Source organism: Nannobrachium achirus (genome assembly GCF_963921795.1).
Source record: "Nannobrachium achirus genome assembly, chromosome: 5".
Lineage (NCBI taxonomy): Eukaryota > Metazoa > Chordata > Actinopteri > Myctophiformes > Myctophidae > Nannobrachium > Nannobrachium achirus.
The window spans coordinates 43,889,905-43,910,771 of NC_137814.1; the positions used below are offsets into that span (position 1 = coordinate 43,889,905).

At 42.4% G+C, this 20,867-nt stretch overlaps 1 protein-coding gene across 3 annotated transcripts in view; it reads left to right on the top strand.

The window, feature by feature from the left end:
- Positions 1 to 287: 287 nt before the first annotated feature.
- LOC308285760 (extended synaptotagmin-2-like) overlaps positions 288 to 20,867 on the top strand; it is a gene marked incomplete at its 3' end in the record, with an annotated part of 76,609 nt that continues 56,029 nt past the window's right edge. For all 3 annotated transcript variants that reach the window (XM_080726619.1, XM_080726620.1, XM_080726621.1), the window contains exons 1-2: positions 288 to 427; positions 1,341 to 1,752. In XM_080726619.1, coding sequence (XP_080582745.1) covers positions 1,348 to 1,752 — 405 coding nt within the window. In that variant the 5' untranslated portion in view covers positions 288 to 427; positions 1,341 to 1,347. The remainder of the gene's footprint in view (positions 428 to 1,340; positions 1,753 to 20,867) is intronic.

The window sequence follows — 20,867 nt, forward strand, 5'->3', positions numbered from 1 at the left end:
GGTCCTTGGAATTAAATGGTGGGAATAGCTGTTCTACCACACATCCACCACAAGATGACGCATTGAATCTGTTTTAGAAGTTCCCTCTCTGGTGAACGAGATGACCGTTTCCTGTAGACTGAGAGAAGGGGCCGAGCCTGAAGGCTCGCTGCCTGCTGCGTGGATGTGTGTGCGCGTCGCTGTGCGTGTGTGAGAGAGACACACACACACACACACACACACACACACACACACACACACACAGGGAGACGGGAGAGCCTCTGGCAGGCAGAGCAGGATGTGTTCAAGGAAGAGATTAGTCTACGCTACAGAGTAAAGCAGCCGAAATAGACGCCATGAAGTGAAGTGGACTGAAAAGCGCTACTAGACTGATTTTCATTTTTTATTTTTTTTAATCTTGTGCGGATGTCGCAGGTGGTCACGAAGGGTGAGTTGCTGTTTTTTTAAATGTGCGTAAAGGTGAGCTAGTAATATTGGAAACAGGAAAGTCGCGCTTGTTGTGGTTTTGGTTTCGGCTCGTCGCTGGGCTTGAGTGATTGAATCAGATTGTTCACCAGTGACATGACATGCATATATGATTAATAATGTGTTATAACGCAGACCTTCCGGGTGCGGCGGGTAAAGAGACGACACAGCAGTTTCTATAACTTTCTCAGCTCGTAATCATGCTGCTGACTGGGTTAGCTCTGGTCCATAGCGTTAGAAGAAGGAGTTCTTTCTCCTTGTCACCGATGATCCCTTGCGCCGCAGGAAAGGCTGCGCACCCTCTCTCGTCTGTAGTAAAAAAAAAAAACAAACAAACATACAGTTTCGCTTCTCATCAAAACATAGACGGCTTTAGAAAGTTGAAAGCCTACTGTCTTTAGTGGGAACACTCTGAGCCCCCCACCTCACGTCTAAAATACACTTTAGACAGAAAATACAATATTTCACCGGGAAGGCTAAATCTGGTCAATGGAATGTTCTATTGACAAGATCTGTAGAGGGCACTGTGGAGTAGCTAAAACTTCCGGATAATTCCTTTCTTTTCTGTCCAAAAAGTACATTTTAGACGTGATGTGGCTGGTTCCGAGTATCCCCACTAAGGAAAGTGTTATTTCAACATCTTAGAACCGTCTTCGTTTTAGAAAGTAGCGAAAGTGTATTTCTTATTTTTTTACTACAGACGAGGGTCTGAGCAGACTGGGCTACCGCGGCTGTGAGCGCGAGGGCTCATCAGTGACATAGTAGCGTTAAGGATAACTCATTCTAAAGCTTTGGACCAGAGCTAGTTAGGGCCGTGGCTGGTCTATTTCGCCTTGTTTGGTGTATAAATGTCTGTTCGGAAACTTCTCTTCCAGAGTGGAAATGAGTAGCAGCAGAGCGCAAGGAGCGGGGGGCTCCAGACTGGGGAATGGAGGACCCACCACCAGCGGCATCACACCGCCCGTCAGTCCGGTCAGCCCCTGCCCGTCATCGGGGCCGCTGTCCCCCTCTGACCTGCTGGACGACGACGAGCCGCAGTCGTCCCTCGCGGACATCACCCAAATGTGGATTAAATTCGCCAAGACGTTCGCCGTCATCTTCCCGATCTACGTGCTGGGATACTTCGAGTTCAGCTTCAGCTGGGTGCTGGTGGGGCTCGGGCTGTTCTTCTACTGGCGCAAGAACCACGGCTACAAAGACAACAGGATAAACCGAGCCCTGGCGTTCCTGCAGCACGAGGAGAAGGCTGTGAAGCAGTGTGTGGCCACCTCGGAGCTGCCACCATGGGTAGGTCCAGTCTATTGTAGTTGGGCAGTGTTTCTCTAACTTTGTCATGTCAAGGAAGGACCCCCATTTGAAAAGATAATCCAGGGACACCCCCTTAAGAGAAGATTTTAAGGCTCTGTGTAGCAGTGATCCTCAATCTTTTTAATTTCAAGGACCCCCAGTTTGACATGCATTAGGCTACGGACGGACCCCCATTTAATGGCATTTCAATCTCTGGGACCCCAATTTATATTGTAAAAATCTATGTTAATTTAACTCTGAGAGTGTACACATGGAATGGTTCCTACATACCAATAAAGGTGGAATCCCCTCGTGGACCCCTGGGGGTCCCCGGACAGGACCCGACCCCACTTTGAGATCCAGTGAATTAGGGCCGGGGGAACGGGCACGTTGTGCTGGTTCTGTTAATGCCACTCAAGCCCCAAATGCTATTCGAAAATAGACGTTATGAGCTGTGTAAGCTTGTAATGTGTGCAATTTTTGAAGCATTTTGGAAATCTTTGTTGTTAATTAATACACAAACCAATGGGTTTCAGTTTCAGTGAGGCAGTGGAATGGAATGCGACACAGGTCAGGTCACAGGTCAACATTTTATTTTGGGTATCTCAGACAACACTGTACATACAGTACAGTAGGTGCTTCTTCAACAAAGCTTTTTTGAGCTTTAGTATCATTGGCACTGGCAGTATTGCTGTCAGGAACCATTTATGACAGGTTTGTCAGACTGTAGGACTTTCATTTGTTGACCTTTTACTGTATAATATTCATCCACTTATGTCATGACAACCAATGATTTATTGCACCACCCACCACTAAGCCAGGAAGGAAGTTGAACTCAGTGACACAATGGCTTTAGTGTGTGTCATCACCTACTGTACACCTTACCATGCATGGCTTTGAAATGATGTATTCAAACGAAACCACTCATTCATAGCGATGTAAACGTCTAACAAAACAGAAGATGTGATAGAATTAAGCGTATAATTTGCAATGTTTTATTTTTTGCAATGGCATACTGTAAACTTAAGCTGGACATTGTTTTGACATTGTCTTTTTTTTGTAGGCCGGAGAGACTGTATGTACTGTAGGCCGGAGAGACTATGTCCCCAAAATTCCCCTAGAGCTATGAAAGAAAGCACACTTCAGTTCCCCTACATTCGTTCTCAGCATCCAGCCAAATCACTTGAATGCACTGTATGCCTTATGATTTCCCTGAGTGGTATGACGTTGGTGATAAACGTTTCCATACGCAGCTGAGGCCAGTGTGGATCTGCATTGGCAACACTCTCGTCTCCACTGCCATAGGATTCATGAGCCATTTGTTTACTTTAAATCCTTTGTTTTGGTGGGCAAAACAAAAAAACAACATGAATTTACTTCAAAACTCAGCCTGAAATACTTTTTAAATAAGCCAGGGTTACAGGGTAAAAAAAAAAGAAGAAATTCCAACTTTTTATTTTACAAAATTATATTGGCAATAGCAAGTTGAAACTTGTTTTTCTTTTTGTGAAATACCTCTTGAATTCCAGTTCAGAATATACAGTACTGTATAGTGAACCATTGCTATGAAGAGATGAACAGAACCCTCATTATGTGAACCCCCCCCCACCCCCATACACACACAGACTGACTCATCAAGAAAGTAAAATGTAGCTGTCGTACAGTGCCCTGTCCACTGTGATTTCATTCCAGCATGAACTCATGTCTGCATGCATGGTGTCACATTGCTGTCAGAGTACGGGTTACGTAAAGGTCAGCCAAAGGGGTTAGCCACCATACAGTACAGAGACAGAGGAAAGTGAGGTTCAAAACCCAGCGGCTGGCAGAATATCTCCTATTTATTTCAGTTTGGCAACAAGATCAGATGATGATCCTCTCAGTGTTATACCAGGATTGGTGCATCAATCTCTGCATGTGCCTGTGTACGTCTTTCCTTCACATATCTCGATAACTGTCCAACAAATCACCTTCACATTTCACAAGACGGGATGCACAATGACGTGAATGAAAGGCTTGTGGGTGCAGGCCAGTACTGTACTAATGTCATAGTACATTGTACCCGCTGACAGCAGTTTCTGCACGGTGCATAATTCCAGACGGGAGAAGGGGGTTCATTTGCATAAGCTAAATAGGGGTGCTGGAACTAGAGTTAATGTGTGTCTCTTTGATGTCCGTGCAGGGACAGTGGGGAATAATTCTGCAGCCAGCTGTATCCCCTTATATCGAATTCTGCACCTGTTCTAGTTTAACAATGGATCTATTTACATCCTTGTATTGTGATGTGATGTTTACTTTTGCATCCATACTTCTCAAGTTCTGGGTGAGCATTAAGTCCAGATAATGTCTTTACATTTCATAGTTCAGCAGTGTGCATGACAATGATTCTCTCAACCTTTTTCCTTTTCAAGTACCCCCCAGTTTGATATTCATTCATTCTTTTCCATCAACACTGTAGAATTCTCAGGGTCATTTTAACTGTGACAGTGTTCAAATGCACTCTCAGAGTTACAGACCGGTGAGGATCCATTTTCTTCCTATTATCATATAGTTTGAGCCGTCTCAAGGTCCCCTGGGGGTCCCTGTACTCCATATTGAGAAACAGTGGGTTAGAACACAGTGCAGCCATTGGCTGGCTGGATGCAGGGGAAGCCATTAAATCATCCATTGCAGCACTAAGTTTATATGGTTCCAGCTGTTTGCTGATTATTATTATTTACGCATGAGGAGGTACAAAACAGATGTTACAGAGACAATGAAGACACTCCAGTTTAGTATTCAGGTTTAGGATCCAGCACGCATTTGGGTCAGTTCAAAGGAGCACTGAGTATTGTATAGTCGATAACCAGGTGTGTTGATTCCAGGTTGTGAGCCTTTAGGGGCCTTTTCCATCAAAAGAACCTTGGTTCAAGAACCAGTGCCGTTCAACTTTCTTGGAACCTTGGTTTGTTCTTGCGAACTGGCCACGAACCGGCTTGCGTTTCCACCAGATTGGACCAGATTGAACCAGAGGAACCAAGGATTTTGGGGTTCCCGTTCCGAACCAACTTTTACGGTTCGGAACCAACTAGGTTCTCAGTGGAAAAGCTCACCTCTGGTTCATCCCATAGGTGGGAGAAAGAACCCGAACCGGTTCTTTACCCGTCGAAAAGCGCCCATAGTGTTGGATCATTTAACATCTTCAATTGATAGATGCAATGATACATTCCCAAATCAATTAACAGCCTTTTAGTTAAAGGGGCTCAAGGTTGCTTTTTGTTTAGCTAATTTGTACCGACTATAGCCTATTTCTTCTCCTCGTGCAACTAGCCTGTGTTTTGGTTTCCTGTGTCACAGCATGACGTTGGTTTGGGTTGGAATGAAGGGGTATCCCTAACAGATGCCTCTCACATACCTGTCATGCCTTTTCCCTGGCAACCCATGCCCCGGCATATACTGTAGAACACGCTTGTGAGAAGTTGTGACTAGCTTGTCACAGACGTGATTGTCGGTTGAGCTGCCTCAGCCTGCCTATCAAACCTAGTGCTGCACGTGAAAGCATTTGAAAGACTAATTAAAACATTTAATCCGGGGGCACTTGCTGGCCTAGTGGTCCAGATATGCAGCATTAGAGCCACATATATGCTCTAATGCCGACGCTCTTTGCTGCGTGTCACTCCCCGGCTCTCTCTCTCTCCCAGTGCAGCCTGTTGCATTATGGAAATCGCAGGCGTTTTCCTTGCGTAGACCTGAGTGATGGCTAACACTTGCCAAAGTAATGCAGAAGAAAGACTGTAGCAGAATCTTTAGATTGTGACAGCAGCGTGATGAGTCATGGTTTTAAGGCTGTAATCTACTCTTTGCGTTTGCAAATCATTCAGGTCATTGACAGAGATGGGGCTGGTAATGTGTCATTGGAGCAACCTGACAAGCCGGTCAGCTGATTCCCACAGGTCAAAGATTGCTGGTGATATTGCTCATTATCTCCAGGATACTCCATGTTAATTGTTTTATGTCCTTTCTCTCTTGTGGAGCATCCTCAGTTTACCTTTTAATCAATGCAATAAAGCATAGTTAATGACCATACGTTTTCAAATGGATGTTTGTTTACCATTTCTGTCTATTTAAAAAAGGAATAAATGGACAATTAAGTAAGCCATTTACCATGAGAGGGAGTGGGTTGTTGTTTGGCACTCGGCTTCGCCTTGTGCCCGTCGAAAAGCGTTTCAGCCTTGTGCCACAACCCTGAAACAGTGATAAATCAGCTAACAGCCCACGACCCTCGAATGGTAAATTGTTTTTCTACCACTTCTACCATATAAATGAAAGAAAACACAGTTGTAACTTGCAATTATTATTTATGTTATGTCATTAAATGTTTCAGAATACACATATACTTCTGCCACAGCATATAGTCCCATAAACAACAATGATTGCAGCCACATTCACTGGCCAAAAACAAACAAACAAAAAAAAAAAGAAATCATAACCTAGGCTACTTGTCACAGTTATTGACACACTTCCTGAAAAGGTGCAGTTATTGAAATGTAATTCATTTAGTGCTGATCCCGCGATGTCGCGCAAAATAAACTGTATATACAGTAAAGCTGGTGTGGGCTCACCTTCGGTCCGGCTATCACTGTGGCATTGCGGTGAAGTCCGCAATTCGTTTCCATCGCACGTCCACGTGCACGCAAAGTGCTCCCATCCCATAGAAAACAATGGATTTTCAGATCTTTAGAGTCCATTTTCTCCAAAAAATACTTTTGATGCCAAGGATGGCATGGCGTTCTCGCTAAAATAGCACAACCATGATAACATAGATCTTCCTTCCTTGTTTACCATCTGAACCGGAACTAACGGTGGGTCAATCATGAAGGTTGTCAATTGGGAATTGTGAGCTCGATCTACGTCCGGCCTTCAAAATAAGAGAGTGGCCGCGAATGGAGAAACTGGACGCCACTTTTTGGGAGGCGCATTGATGTTGGAAATGTTACAACTGCAACACAACAGTGGGTGGGGTCCATAAGCCAACTCAAGGTTGTTAACTGATTTACCACTGTTTTAAGCCAATAAGAATCCAGTATCTGAACATGTGACCACAAAAATGGTAGAAGCCCAATTTTAATCTCTTAGAGATTTTTTTGTTTAGTTTTTCCCCCCCAATGAGGTCTAGCAACTAGCAAGATGGCACCAAAGAAGGGACCACAGGGACTTAACCTGTCCCGTACCCTTTTGAATTCCTTAATTTTCTTGCATTGATACAGACAGCCTCGTAAGAAAGAATAGCCATTCACAGACGACCCATCATTGTTGCTTAACTCTATATTTTCTCAAGGGCACCCTCAGAATGTCCTGGATTACGTGTGTGTGTGTGGGTGTGGGTGGTGGGAGAATATTGGAGTCTGGCTGATAGCCAAGCAGCCAGATTCTCTCTCGTCATCAACTCTAGAAGGAGACATTAGTGATGTGTGTGTGTAAACCCTGTGATGCTCAACACAGTAGAGAGGTCTAGGATGGAGTGAAGAGTTGCATATTTTGGGTATTTCATGGAAAGCATGATAGAAATGACTAATTCTACTATTTGTTCAATGTATAAATTGATAGATGGGTGTACTAGACGCTATGTAATAGTTTTAGACCAAACTCGCCAAAGTCGAGTAGCATTATGGCATATATGGAATAATCCTCTCTGCTATAGAGATAATTATCTGCTTAGTTCACAGCAATATTCCCCAAACTCATTCAGATTAACATTAACCACAAAAGACCAGCTACAGATAAATGTAGTCAAGAAATGAAGTTCTTGGACTTTATAATAAGTATTAAAGTTTAATACTTTGAAATGGAAAATGTGGGCAATGGAAACCCACAGAAGTTAAGGAATTTAATTTGGAGCTTTGCAGAATGTGAAGAGATGATCCTATAGCTTGATTCCAGTCTTAGTAAACGGCTTGAATGATGCAGTAAGTTCTGTTATTCAAATTCTGGCTATTCTGAAATGTATTTCTAATGTACAGTATGTTCATATGTGTCTGTCTGTAACCAATGCAAATCAGAAATTTAAGTCTACCTTTTTATCGACAAAGTAGCTGCAAAGTGTCAAAAGTGTGCAAAATTAGACGACTGGGCCTGTGTGATAAATATTTTAATTACAGATAGGCAGCATTAGAGAATGAGCATGAGATTGGTAGATAATTTTGATGGCATGTTTATTTGCTGGACCAGACTGCATTGTGCAATGGAGCATTGTCTGCATTCTAAACTAAGCATTCCATTCGATTTTGGTCATAGAAGACGATTGCTATTTTGGAAAAGGTAGTTACGTACTGTAGATCCAGCATACATTTGGCAGGAATGGAATTCCCCTTTTTGAGTATGGAGACATTTGAGTGCACCGATGTGACCTAAATACATACTGACACATTATCACTTGTACTAAGCTTTTATCTACAGTAGAACATCAGAAATCTTTACTTATACTATGTGTAATGTCCTAAGGATCTCATACTATGTGTAATGTCCTAAGGATCTCATAAAATCCTGTCATACTTGGACACAGTTCTGTGTCAGACTAGATACAAGGAAAACAGGACTCTTAAGAGTGTACAAAACATTACCTTAGAGAGTTAATCCATAAATGGATAAATTAAGATTTGACTGTGTACATGCAATGGTATGGTACATCGAAAGACATATATGTTAGACTATTGACTATACGTACAGTAGTTACGCTAAACCTCTATTTATTTTGTTTGCAGATTCAGGTACAGAATATACTTATATTTACATTTTAGAAAGCAATTCCAAGCCTCACTTATCTAAGTCAAGGGCAAGTCTAGACATCTCTGTGAAAGTCTTGTATCTGCAGTCTGCACCACAATTTACTTGCCATCCAACGACCGTCGATAGTATTTTCAACCACACGTGTCAAACATTGTGTAAATCAGCTGTAAGCATTAGCAATGGAGCAGCACTGATCCACAAAGCTATTCATTAGATCATCATTAAGAGAAATGCCAGGTTTGGTTGTGAGCCTGAAGTTCTCTTTCTCTCAAAGCACTGAGCAGATATGTGTGGAATGCAGCCTGGTTGTTGTCTGTGGCGTGTTGCAGGCAGCTGGCAGGCCAAGAATGCCTCAAGTAGGGGTGCCTGCCTGGCAGCTGAACCTGTTGGTGCACTGACTAGCCACATGCACCTATTCACATGCACAGTGGTTCAAATCCGAGACCTGGTGTAATTTCTTGCCCTAACCTCAGGTTTCTTGTCGCTCACTCTCCACATAAAGAAAAAGAAAAGCAAAGAAAGAAGGAATAAGAACTAAACTCTTAACTAAAGTCTTTAACACCCAGCTCTTACCCAGGTGTGCTGAATGATGACTCCCATTTGATGTGATACAGAGAGTGAAAGATTATTTCATTATGCAATGTAGTTCAATGAGAAAAATATTTTTTGTTAGTAATAGTAATAGTTTAGCCCAGAATTATCCTTTAACTCCAGCACTGCACTACAGCAAGCCACTGTTGCAATACATCACTGACTTGGCAACACTGAGGCTACATTGTTCCTTCTATTCACATTCCCACATTACAAACAACACACAACCACATTCACACCCTGTTTATGAACTTTCATTAGATCTCTTTTGCACTACCATGTTTTGCTTTTCATTTGCACAGCCCTATAGATTTCAGGTTCAGACTGAACTTTGTCAGTCACAGGTTTACAAGTGAAAAACAAAATCTGTGAAATTCTTTGTAGTACAAACTCCCAACATTTGCAGTTTGTAGAAAGGGAAAATAATTGAGATAATAATCAAGGGAAGTCACATTATTCCAAAGATTCTTAATATAATTTGAGCAATGTCAAATATATAGGTAGTAGGTACATGGTTAAAAATACCTAAACGAGTCCATTAAAAATAGCAGCAGATATAGAACACAGCCTGTTTGTATAATCTCTTGTGAAGGTGAGACATCATGACATAGCACTGGTAGCAGCATATCCGACAAACAGGTCCACATAATTGACAGTGGCAGTGCAGGCAGTGATGTAGATATGGGTGTGCTCTCTCCTCTGCCTCCTTTAGTCCACAATCAGCTCCTTGTTCTTGTTTATTTATTGATGTTGAGAGTTTCTCCTGGCACCATAGTGTCAGTGATGCGATCTCGTCCCTGTGGGCAGACTTGTTGTCATCGACAATCCGACTATCACTGTGGCCACACACACACACCTGTCTGTGTAATGCTGTGTACAGGGGGTAAAGGAGAGGACTCTGCATCCAGCCCCAAGGGACTCCTGTGTTGAGTATCAGAGGGCCTGATATTGTCCTTTCTCAGCACTTGGCGTGACCGGCGGCTCATCAGGAAATCCAGACTCCAGCTGCACTTGTTCGGTTGCAGGCAGAGGTCTCTGAGCTTTGTGTCGAGCTTGGCACAAACATCTGTGTGAAAAAGAGGATCTGTTTTGATGATAGGCATATTGGTTAACCAAGGGTTTGGTTAACTGTGGGCCCTTTAAGAACGTAAGTGATGAACAATGATTAAGGGCTATATTTGATAATATAAATAAATGCTCCTTATTCCCTGGCAAGCGATGGGTAAGTGCTCTGACAAATGATGTCTAGGTGCTGTGACTGTCACATGGTACTGAGCCTTACTCTCTTTACTAATTACTGCTGCTAATGTTGGTCCTGGAACTTAAACAAATTCATATTTTATGTTATCAAGTAGGCTATATGTGCTGAATATCTCTATACAATCACTATGAATATCTCTTTAAAAATACCTGAACGTCTGAAACGTACACATCATGTACTGTAGCCGAGTCCCAAAGCTGAGCTGCTGTTGCAATGCTCTGAATCCCTCTGGATTAGACCTTGCTGGGTGCCTGAAAAGCATCAAATGTAAGTGTGATGTTGCTATTTTGAGCCAGTTCTACTGTTGCGTTGTGCTTATTGCAGCTCAACTGGATAAGCACATTGGCTGAAAGTGTACAGTGTTGAATGTAGCCCAAGTATAATGCGAGGCTGATGCTGAGGTCATTATAGGTCACCCTGTTGGTCGCACACAGGCAGGGGTGAGATGCCGTGGGCTCTGTTGGGCTCTGCGAGCCCAGACTTATTTAGCTGAACGCAGGTACGCCTCACATGCATGCACATTTATCATCACGTCACAAATTTAGAGGGGCACCACTTCTAAAATCCATATCACACCACTGCACACAGGATAAAGAGTTACTGTAGGCCTATTGTGAATCAAACGCAGCAGTGGTGCTGCTGAGAAGGAATGGGGTCAGGCTGATAAACAAATGTTGTAGAAATTCACCATACGCTGCACAATGTAGGGGTCTGTCCTTTACTCCACTATATAGTGGAGAGCCTCGCTTCTGGGGGAAATACCACTTTATCACTTTTGACATTTACGCACGGCAGGAATAAATGTTTTAGCACATTTCTGCCAGCATCACAGATGGAAGAATACCTGTGTGCAAATCTAGGCTACGTTCAAGTGTTGTACTAGTCTGTGACAACGTACCAGGTGTATTCCTGTTCGCAAAAGTGTCTGGCTGTACCACATGCTGTTTACATTTTGGACTAATAAAGTATTCAATCAATCAATCAATTACTGGGTTCATGGGTGAGAATTAGTGAAACTGCAGTGGGTGATGCTGGAAAAAAAGCCCATGTATCACCCAGAATATGTCCAAGGCTTAATAGATGTAAAATTAAATAATATTAATAGTAAAACAGAACTTTAACCACATGAAACAGGTACATAACACCCCTATTCTGGGCCGAACATTCAGCCATAATAGCAGAACTATGCGCTCACAGCATGTCATGAGCTTGTAGATTGGCTATTTTTATTGTGTGTATTAGTCCTTTTACAGTCAATGACGGGTGCATAGGAGACGGTCAACGTGGAAAAAATTGGTGTCTAGAGAAAGAAAGGAGTGGACCTTGTATTGAGCCCTGGGGGTCCCGGTCAACTAAATATATACTGTAGGGGTTGAGTGGTTAAAGATAATTTGAAAGGGAAATACTGTGCAGTCCTTTTATAATCTCTTCTGCAATAACAGCTTAACTGTTGAAAAAGGGGTTGTGCTCTGCTCTCTGTCTCTCCCCCCCTTCTCTCTCTCTCTCTCTCTCTCTCTCTCTCTCTCTCTCTCTCTCTCTCTCTCTCTCTCTCTCTCTCTCTCTCTCTCTCCTCCCATCCATCTCCAGACTTGTGTGACATGGCATGGGTGGCGCAGTTTATTCCTTTTCTGTGCCAAAGGGTGGGGCAGGGCTGAACGGAACACAAAATGGAAACAATGTGTGTGCAACTGAAAGGCTTTGTGCTGTTCTCCATTGCCTACATTTGAACGGCAACACAACACCAGACCTGTGGCCAGTTAAATGTAGGCTATATGTCAGTGTTTCTCAAACTCAAACACAAATTTCAAGGTCTCCCCTTAACTCTTGACAGTATACAAATGGAACCAAAAGGACCCGTTAGGGTATTCATGTTTCTGCATGAGTTGATCAAGCAGAGTTGAATTATAACCATCAATCTAGGATGTGGCTGGGAAGGTGGCGGGTTCTCTAATCTCGGAAACTTTGACTGGCAAATCAGTTGGAACTTTCTATTGTTTCGATTGTAAATTTCAGTTTTGCCTGATTTAAAACATTTGAACGAGCTTAGAATAAGATGCATTATGCAGCCTGCTACATAGAGAGAGTTTATAATGGAATATGCAGCCTGCCACTGCTACATGGAGAGAGTTCATACATTTCTGTCTCATAGTGTATCAGATAAATCTCTAATTTTGCTATTAATTTAGCCAATGTCTGACCATCTGCATGCTGACATCACTGATACTACACAGTTTCGCCACCATGCTAACCGCCTGTCCGCATTGTACTCTGACGTCATACTCTGATGTCATAGTACTGACATCACAGATTGGCCTGGACACGGAACAACATTTATGGGCAAGATCTGCCCAAAGGGCACTCCAACATAACTTCTGAGACTAGATTCAATCCCTCAGATACTGTGCACACAATAGTCCTGTGCCCGGGGTTGTAACGAAAACAGTATGTATGATGAGACTTTGGTTATTTGGTTTGCTTTGTGGAATTGCACGTGAAGTATCTTATCACAAAGTGGCAGCCAGTGATGGCTCTTTTCCAGGTATCTGCTCTGATACTTGAATTCCATTTGGTGTCAGTTCACCTTCAGTTCAACCATTTTAAAGTTTTCTCAAAAGCTGGAAGTGACGTTTCTTTTTTTCAGTTTTAGAATGATGCATTACAGTTGTTTTAGGCAACTGAATTAACGTAGTACTATAACTCAAGTTCAGTTGAATAGCTTCCCTCGTGCATCTGACATTCTGAGCTTTAAAAGAAAAAGGTTTGCCCCAGGTTGGAAAGCTGACACACCTTGTAAAAGTCTGCTTGGGGGGAATCTTTCAACCCCAGCCCACCCCCACAAATGTGGTCTATGTCAGGAACACACACAGCTAAATGCCAACCATACACACACCCGTGTGCGGTTTAAGTATGGTAAATCCTACACACACACACACACACACACACACACACACACCAAGGTGAATGCTAGTTCTCTATTTCACGACAAGCCATCACAGGTTTAACAACAACATGTCCAGTCAAGTAAAGCCTTAAATAACAGTTGAGGCTTTAGAAACAGAAAACGGCACACTGCCGTTGTGAATATAACACTGGAAAGGTTTAATCAAAGTAGCACAAAGATTATGCCTGAAAAATGGTAATATTTGTATTGGCATTATTCACTACCGTACAGGGGGGGGGGGCAATCTCTGTTGCTGCACTAGCGATTCCTACAGGTTGGCCTGTTGATCAGAACTGGTAGGGATAGTGTGTTCCTTTGCATGTGTTAATGGGGTCCTCCTGGGGAAACTCCACACTGCCTCATCAAAAGAAGCGGCTGGTGACTCCATGCTATTGGAGGGTTATCTACAACCTCCCAATGACCAACCAGAGTAGGGGCTGACAGTGACGGGGACTCATTTGGAAGGAAAAATAACTTGAACTAAAGTATTAGCATCACGATAATGCTACTACTACAAATAATAATAATACCTGCATATATAGTGCTTTGCTAAGTGCTTAAAGGAGTAGTTCACCCCCAAAATGACTTATTTTCTATTGATTACTCACACCATGTAGACTTGATCTCAATAATATTCTTATATAAAGACAAAAAAATATATATATTGTAAATTTACATCCATTGATTCCGGATGGGGACCCGAATGCATTTGGGTCCCCATCCGTAATCACTGTGGATACATTTATTGTAATCAAATTACTGTTTTAGGAATGCGACAAATACCTAAAAATATTAGGTATTTCAAGTCTCCATGGAGTAATCAATAGACAAAAGTCATTTTGGGGGTGAACTACTCCTTTTACACTTTACATGTGTGTGGGGGCCAATGAAACACTAAAAAATACTTGTAATGGAAATACAATTTATATTCCCTTTCAGGCTATTGATCTATCGATTATTGAGTTATCGATTATTGATATCGATTATATATTTAATATTCATCTTACTGCGGTTATATTAATATATGACTGTATGCTGATGTTATGAATGTAATATGTAAGCAAGGGAAGTAAATGAGTATGATAATATGTCTTTTTTAGTTTAGGCCTCAGTATACAGTACTTGTGTACGGTATCTATGCAGCAGCAGGCTCATACAGTAAGGTCAAGTTCACTAGCTATTCCCCTGTAGGCAAGCGGCAGACCCAGACAGCAAGACGACAAGTTAAGGTGTTATGAATGCAAGGAGAATGTTTCTTGTATCAGGCGTCATTATTCTGGCTAGGGTAGTGATTACACACTAAGGCCTCGGCATAGAGCAGGGGGCCTTCCATTCTCAGTTGATAAGAATGAAACACATGTTCATACAGTGGTTGGTCAGGGTAGTGTTGCCGCTCTCAGTCGCTGAGCATTGAGCAGCACATTTCATAGTCAGGCAGAAGTGACCTTCCATACTCAAGTGTTGAAAGAACACATCTTTTGGTCAGACAGAAGGAATGTCAGTCTTCAGAATTATCTTAACAATGTGTATGTATCCTTGCAGAATCTGTATTTAAGCTGCCTCAACCAGACTCCCGTTGCCTTTCGAGACAACTGGACCCTGTCTACCTTTCCTTCTTTCATCTCTTTTTCCTTTCTCCTCTCTTCTTTCCATCCTTTACTCTTCTCATTATTAAATACATAGGAATCATTGTCATATTATTGTCATCTGTTGTATTGAATATATATGCTAAAGACATATCGCTGTCTAACTCTTCATTCTCTCACGAGGAAATGTTCAATTTCCACAACAATACTACTATGATTTCAACATGTTTTTTGGAGCATGTTGGATTGTCCTTGGATATATCTGTTCTTTGTTTTTTTTTTCTTTGACTGGTCAACCTGAGTTTTGAGCCTCCCTTTGGAAACTTCAACTGTCATCAGCTTAGTTAACAGTATAGACAAAGTAATATTCTCCTGCTTTCATCTGGGGTAATTTAATTCAATACTTTATCTTACTTATCCCACGCTCCCATACACATAACACGTAATAGACCGTGTGTGTGTGTGTGTGTGTGTGTGTGTGTGTGTGTGTGTGTGTGTGTGTGTGTGTGTGTGTGTGTGTGTGTGTGTGTGTGTGTGTGTGTGTGTGTGTGTGTGTGTGTGTGTCTGTGTGTGTGTGTGTGTGTGTGTGTGTGTGTCTGTGTCTGTGTGTGTGTGGCTAGGTTGCTAACATAAGCTCATTGTTTGGTTGCAAGAGTCTGAGTGAGAACTGAGAATTGACTACTTCACAATGGGGCACACATATTTCCCAAGCTGTTTATGCTTCTGTCTGTCTGTCTCGCTCTCGCTCTCTCTCATTCAGAAATATACTCTTGAGTGAGCATATGATCAGATTTCAGAGAGCTCTTTTTTTTTCGGGACAAAATAATTTGCCCTCGTAGTTCGTAGTGGTCAGTGTGGCCGTGGCGCTCCGACTGACCATCTGTGTTTGGAAATACACCAAGAGAACCGGAGCGCACCCCAGCTGCTCTCTCTTTCTCTCTCTCTCTCTCTCTCTCTCTCTCTCTCCCTCTCTCTCTCTCTCCAGTCTTTATATCTCTCTCATCCTAAATATAGGCCCCAGATCTTTGCAACAACTGTCTTGTGATATGGGCTGTCTTTCCCCTGCCTCGTTCATCACCCAACTGTTATGCAGCCATAACTCTCAAATGTGACACACGCACGCACGCACGCACGCACGCACGCACGCACGCACGCACACACGCACGCACGCACGCACGCACGCACACACACACACACACAGTGAGTACACAGTTGTGCTGCAGGAAAAGCTGAATGGGAAGCTTTAGTCACACTGGAAGTGTCAGTTTTGACTTTTGAGCAATACAGGTCAGGAGGAAATTCCCACATCAAATGACTATGCACGCACATGCATGCAGGCAGACACACACACACACACACACACACACACACACACACACACACACACACACACACACACATTCAAAAATGGAGGTTGTTGCTGTCAGGCAGAAACGTTATGTTTTGTAAATGATTGCCCTACTTATTAAGCCGATCAAATGCTCAACGTATCACACTGTGGCACATTGTGAATGTGTGAACATGTAGATCTGCTACTTTTGCTACTTTTGAAACATTTTGTAAGTGAAAGTGGTTACAGTCTATCTGGTTTCATAAATATTCAACCAATGAAAAAGCATTAACAATTGCTAAGTTGTGACTAATGATATACATATTGGATCCATTGGAACATAGTGTATCTATTTTCCATTTCTTTAAGTTATGCTTTTGGACATTCAAGTTTTCCACCCGACAGCAACAACATATATATGAGCTCCTATTCATCCAGGCACAATAAGAGCAGCGCTTCTGTTTAAAGCAGGAGTCTTCAATGTTTTCAGGCCAAGGACCCCTTAGTTGAGAGAGAGATGAAGCAGGGACCCCCACAACCTTATCATAGATTCCGTATAGTTTCATTGTTTGACAGCACATGTCAATTTGTGTTTTCAGTCAGATATTTAACCACTTGAACCATCAATACTTAATAAACTTGACCTCACTTAGTTTGTACTTAGTCTGCCCTTTTTCCAAAGCTCTTTGCCGAAAATAGCCGATCTACAAGCTCACAACGCCTCACAGCCTCGGCATTGTGAGCTTGTAGATCTGCTATTTTGGCCCTGTGGAGTGTGGACACTAGGTTTCAAGTGGTTAATATAAAAAAGGAGAAAAAAACTTTCTATCACTCAAAGATTTGGAGGACCCCCTGTAGTAACTCTGAGGACCCCCTAGGGGTCCCGGACCCCCTGTTGAAGACCCATGTTTTACAGGGATATTTCACTAAAAAAAAAGAAAAAAAACGTTTATCGTCTAATCTGGCTTTTGGGAACACCCAGACAGTTTTTAACTTGCTTGATTCAGTATATTTGATATTCATCTCATCAGACACTCCCCATTCCTTTACAAACCCATTGTAACTTCAAACTCCATTTTAACCATGGTCCATGATTCATCAAAAACATTGGCCGTGTTTTTTTCAATTACTTTTTTCATTTATTTTTAATAATTATTTTAGAAAATGACAAAAATGTAATACATAAAAAATAATAATAATAATAATAATACATGAAAAAAGTCAATAAAAAAAACATAGCCAGCTCACGTTAGGAGGACAGTATGAGTCACCACAACCAAGAACGGGTGTTTTTGATGAATCTATCATGGTTAAAATGGAGTTTGAAATATCCCTTTGCACGCACGCACGCACGCACGCACGCACGCACGCACGCACACACACACACACACACACACACACACCAGCAACTGGTTTCATGTCTAACATTTGTTTACAAATGTGGCCTCTGCCAGGGCAAAACACATGCACGCACCCACACATGCACGCGATATCCTCAGTCTGGGCAGCTTAAGTATGTTGAATCTTTCAACACACACACACAAACAGACAAACAGTTCAATTATCATCTCCTCTTGGCTCATGATTGCAATCCACACACAATTTTATCTGCCAAGTATTTGACTTTATGGAATACAGCCGGTGTTACAGTGCTTCCACTCTGACTGTCTCACTCTCAACAGTTCTCATATTAGCATTTAACTGACAGTTGTGATGTTCATAATCGTAAAATTTGCTTTGTTATTTGTGTAAGAGTAACAGAACATAATACATCCAGTATGACCATCCATCCAGACTAACAACAGTGTATGAATATGGACAACAATGGCATGACTTTATAACACTAAAGTCTCTTAAGTAAACTATAGTTGACCGGGGTTGGCTCTCTGATTGTTTGTTTTTTATCTTCGGCGACGTGTTTTTAGCTATTTATGGCGAATGCTCACTCCAGAAAAGGGATGCTAGGGTTCAAGTGGTTTACTTTAAATGATGAAGGTGATGATTACAATGGTGATGATAATGAAGTTAAGAGGCCTATAGACAAACAAAACAAGCACACTGGTAAATTCTACATCCACTGGGCAGTTTCTTTTTCGCCATCATTTTAGAACGTTTTATTTTTTTTATCGTTTCAACTCAACTGAACTAACCTAAATGGTTTTGTTTGTCTCATCAGTGCTCTTGTTACTAAGCTTTTGAGAACTTGTCGGTGTCGGGGGCCACCATGCTAATTCGCTTAAAATCCCAAATCTTTTTCATAGCTAGCTGTAAAGTGTTTTAGTGTGTCCACTTTTAAAATAAAGCTTGTCATGCAGAGGGAGTAATGTGGCGATGAAAGGCTGCTGGAGGACATGTGACCTTGGGTTACCTCACGCAGCAGCAGGAGGAGTGGTCCAAGCCAGGAAATAGTTTGGTGCTGAGTCAGAGTCTACAGCTTCCAGCCTCTGTGATCGGGACACACAGTGGTGCTGGTGGTGAAAGCCACTGCTGTTGTTCCTCTACACAGCCGCTAATAGTCCTTCTATTCATCTGTGACTCTTACACTTATTAGTATGTCTCTTGTGTTATTCTGTATAGTGAGACCTCTGAACCTGTCTGCTGCTGACTCTGTCTTAATGTTTTATGTATGGGCTGGGCTGTGAAATCCATTGGTTTTTCCTCTCCACGACAACATATACTGCAATGGGACAGGACAAGATCCTGAGTCTAAAGTCTTGTCCAATCTGCAGCTATACTGGCATCACCGTACAATCCCTCTTTCTCTCTCTCTCTCTCTCTCTCTCTCTCTCTCTCTCTCTCTCTCTCCTCCTCTCCTCTCTCCACTAAAAATTCAAGGCCCTGCTGTGTGACAAAGCCAGAAGAAGCTACCTATTATTATTACCCTAAAAGGAGAGAAATGTGTTACTGTGTCACTGGATCAAATGACTCCCTTTCCCATGACCATGAGAGACCAGTGGCATACTCTGACCTACCAGTTGAAAATTATTGTTGGGATATTATTATGGTATTATGCGCTGTGTGTTGGTGTATTGGTTGGTGTATTCTCCTCTGTGTCTTGCAGAGAGTGTTAGTAAATGTAACCCACCATTTGTCAAAATATGGATCACGTTGCATGTGCGCTTTTGAGCAACAGGTGTATATTATGGACTGGATGCATAACGATGTGGAAAAGCTGACTCCTCTCTCCCCTCGCGTCACCGTGTGAGCAACACAGAAACGCAAAAAGCAGCAACGCATGTAGGCTTTTTCTCTCATACTAAAGCCTATGGAATTCCATTTGGTGGCCGAGTGGTTAAGGCATTGGTTTTTCGACCCGAGCGGCCGGGGTTCGCGTCCCGCACGGCCACCTTTTTTTTCGGTGATAAAGTTATTATTATTATTACATTATTCACATAACTCGGTAACGTGCTGAGTCGGCTCATCGCCTTTGTCATGGATAATAATGTAATAATAATAATAATAACTTTATCGCCGAAAAAAAAGGTGACCGTGCGGGACGCGAACCCCGGCCGCTCGGGTCGAAAAAAACCAATGCCTTAACCACTCGGCCACCACACTATAATGTTGATAAGGGCATTCTGTATGCTTTAGTAGGAGAGAAAAAGCCTACATGCGTCGTTGCTTTTTGCGTTTCTGTGTTGCTCACACGGTGACGTGGACACTACATCATTTCGGCTGCATATGAACGCTTGATAAAAAGCAAAACGCAACAGAGATATCCCGGGACCTCGCCGTTTTCTCTACAGAGCGTTGCCGTATGTACGGGGCCTCAAAGCGTTAACACTGTATCCTCAGAATCCTGATTGGTTTGTTCAGTGATCCGCCTCCCGTTTCACACAAATGACTGCCTGGTCCCACCATCACTTTTAATCAGGGGTCTTCAACGTTTTCAGGCCGGGTACTTTTCTGAAGGGTGAGGACAAAAAGCTTCAACCACAGCTGGTGAAACCACAACATGACATGCATGCTCTAAATATAGCCCAATTTGTGAGAGTGTGGTGTGTGTGGGTGTGTGTATACACACTACTTGCTGTGTATTCTTTTGTCAGAGTTGCTGTCATCCTATCATGATGACATCTAGGATCCTTTTTGTTGACTTCTTATTTGGTGAGCACCCCTGTCCAAAAAGAAGCAGTTGTTGTAGTGCTGATGGCAGGCTGGCACACTACTATATGATACAAATACTTCGAGAGTCCATTCGCCCGCCGTTAACAACTAATTCGCTAAAAACCCAATATTATCATCACGCATACAGTACATTTACCAATTAGAAACATGGAACTCCTGTGTTATGAATTTATGATGTTATATATCTGCATCTTAACTTATGCCCTTGAATGGTTAAATGGTATGTTCATGCAATAAATCTTAGATCTTAGACTCTGTTTCTGGGGGGTTCGTGATCTCAGATTCTATGTCATGCTTGCACAGTTATTCTGTAGTATCATAGGAGCAGAGTGACACCGCTGAACTGAAAGCAATATCATTGCAATTGTGGTTAATCCTGATGAAAGTGTCTGACTGAACTCTTGTTGTTGTCTGTGTACTAGGCGCTGCTCCAGTTCCTTCCATTGTGGTTTACTTTATTTGCTTACAGTTTGGGCGGGTGGGTGGGACGAGCACAGCTGAAGCGACTCCTCCTCA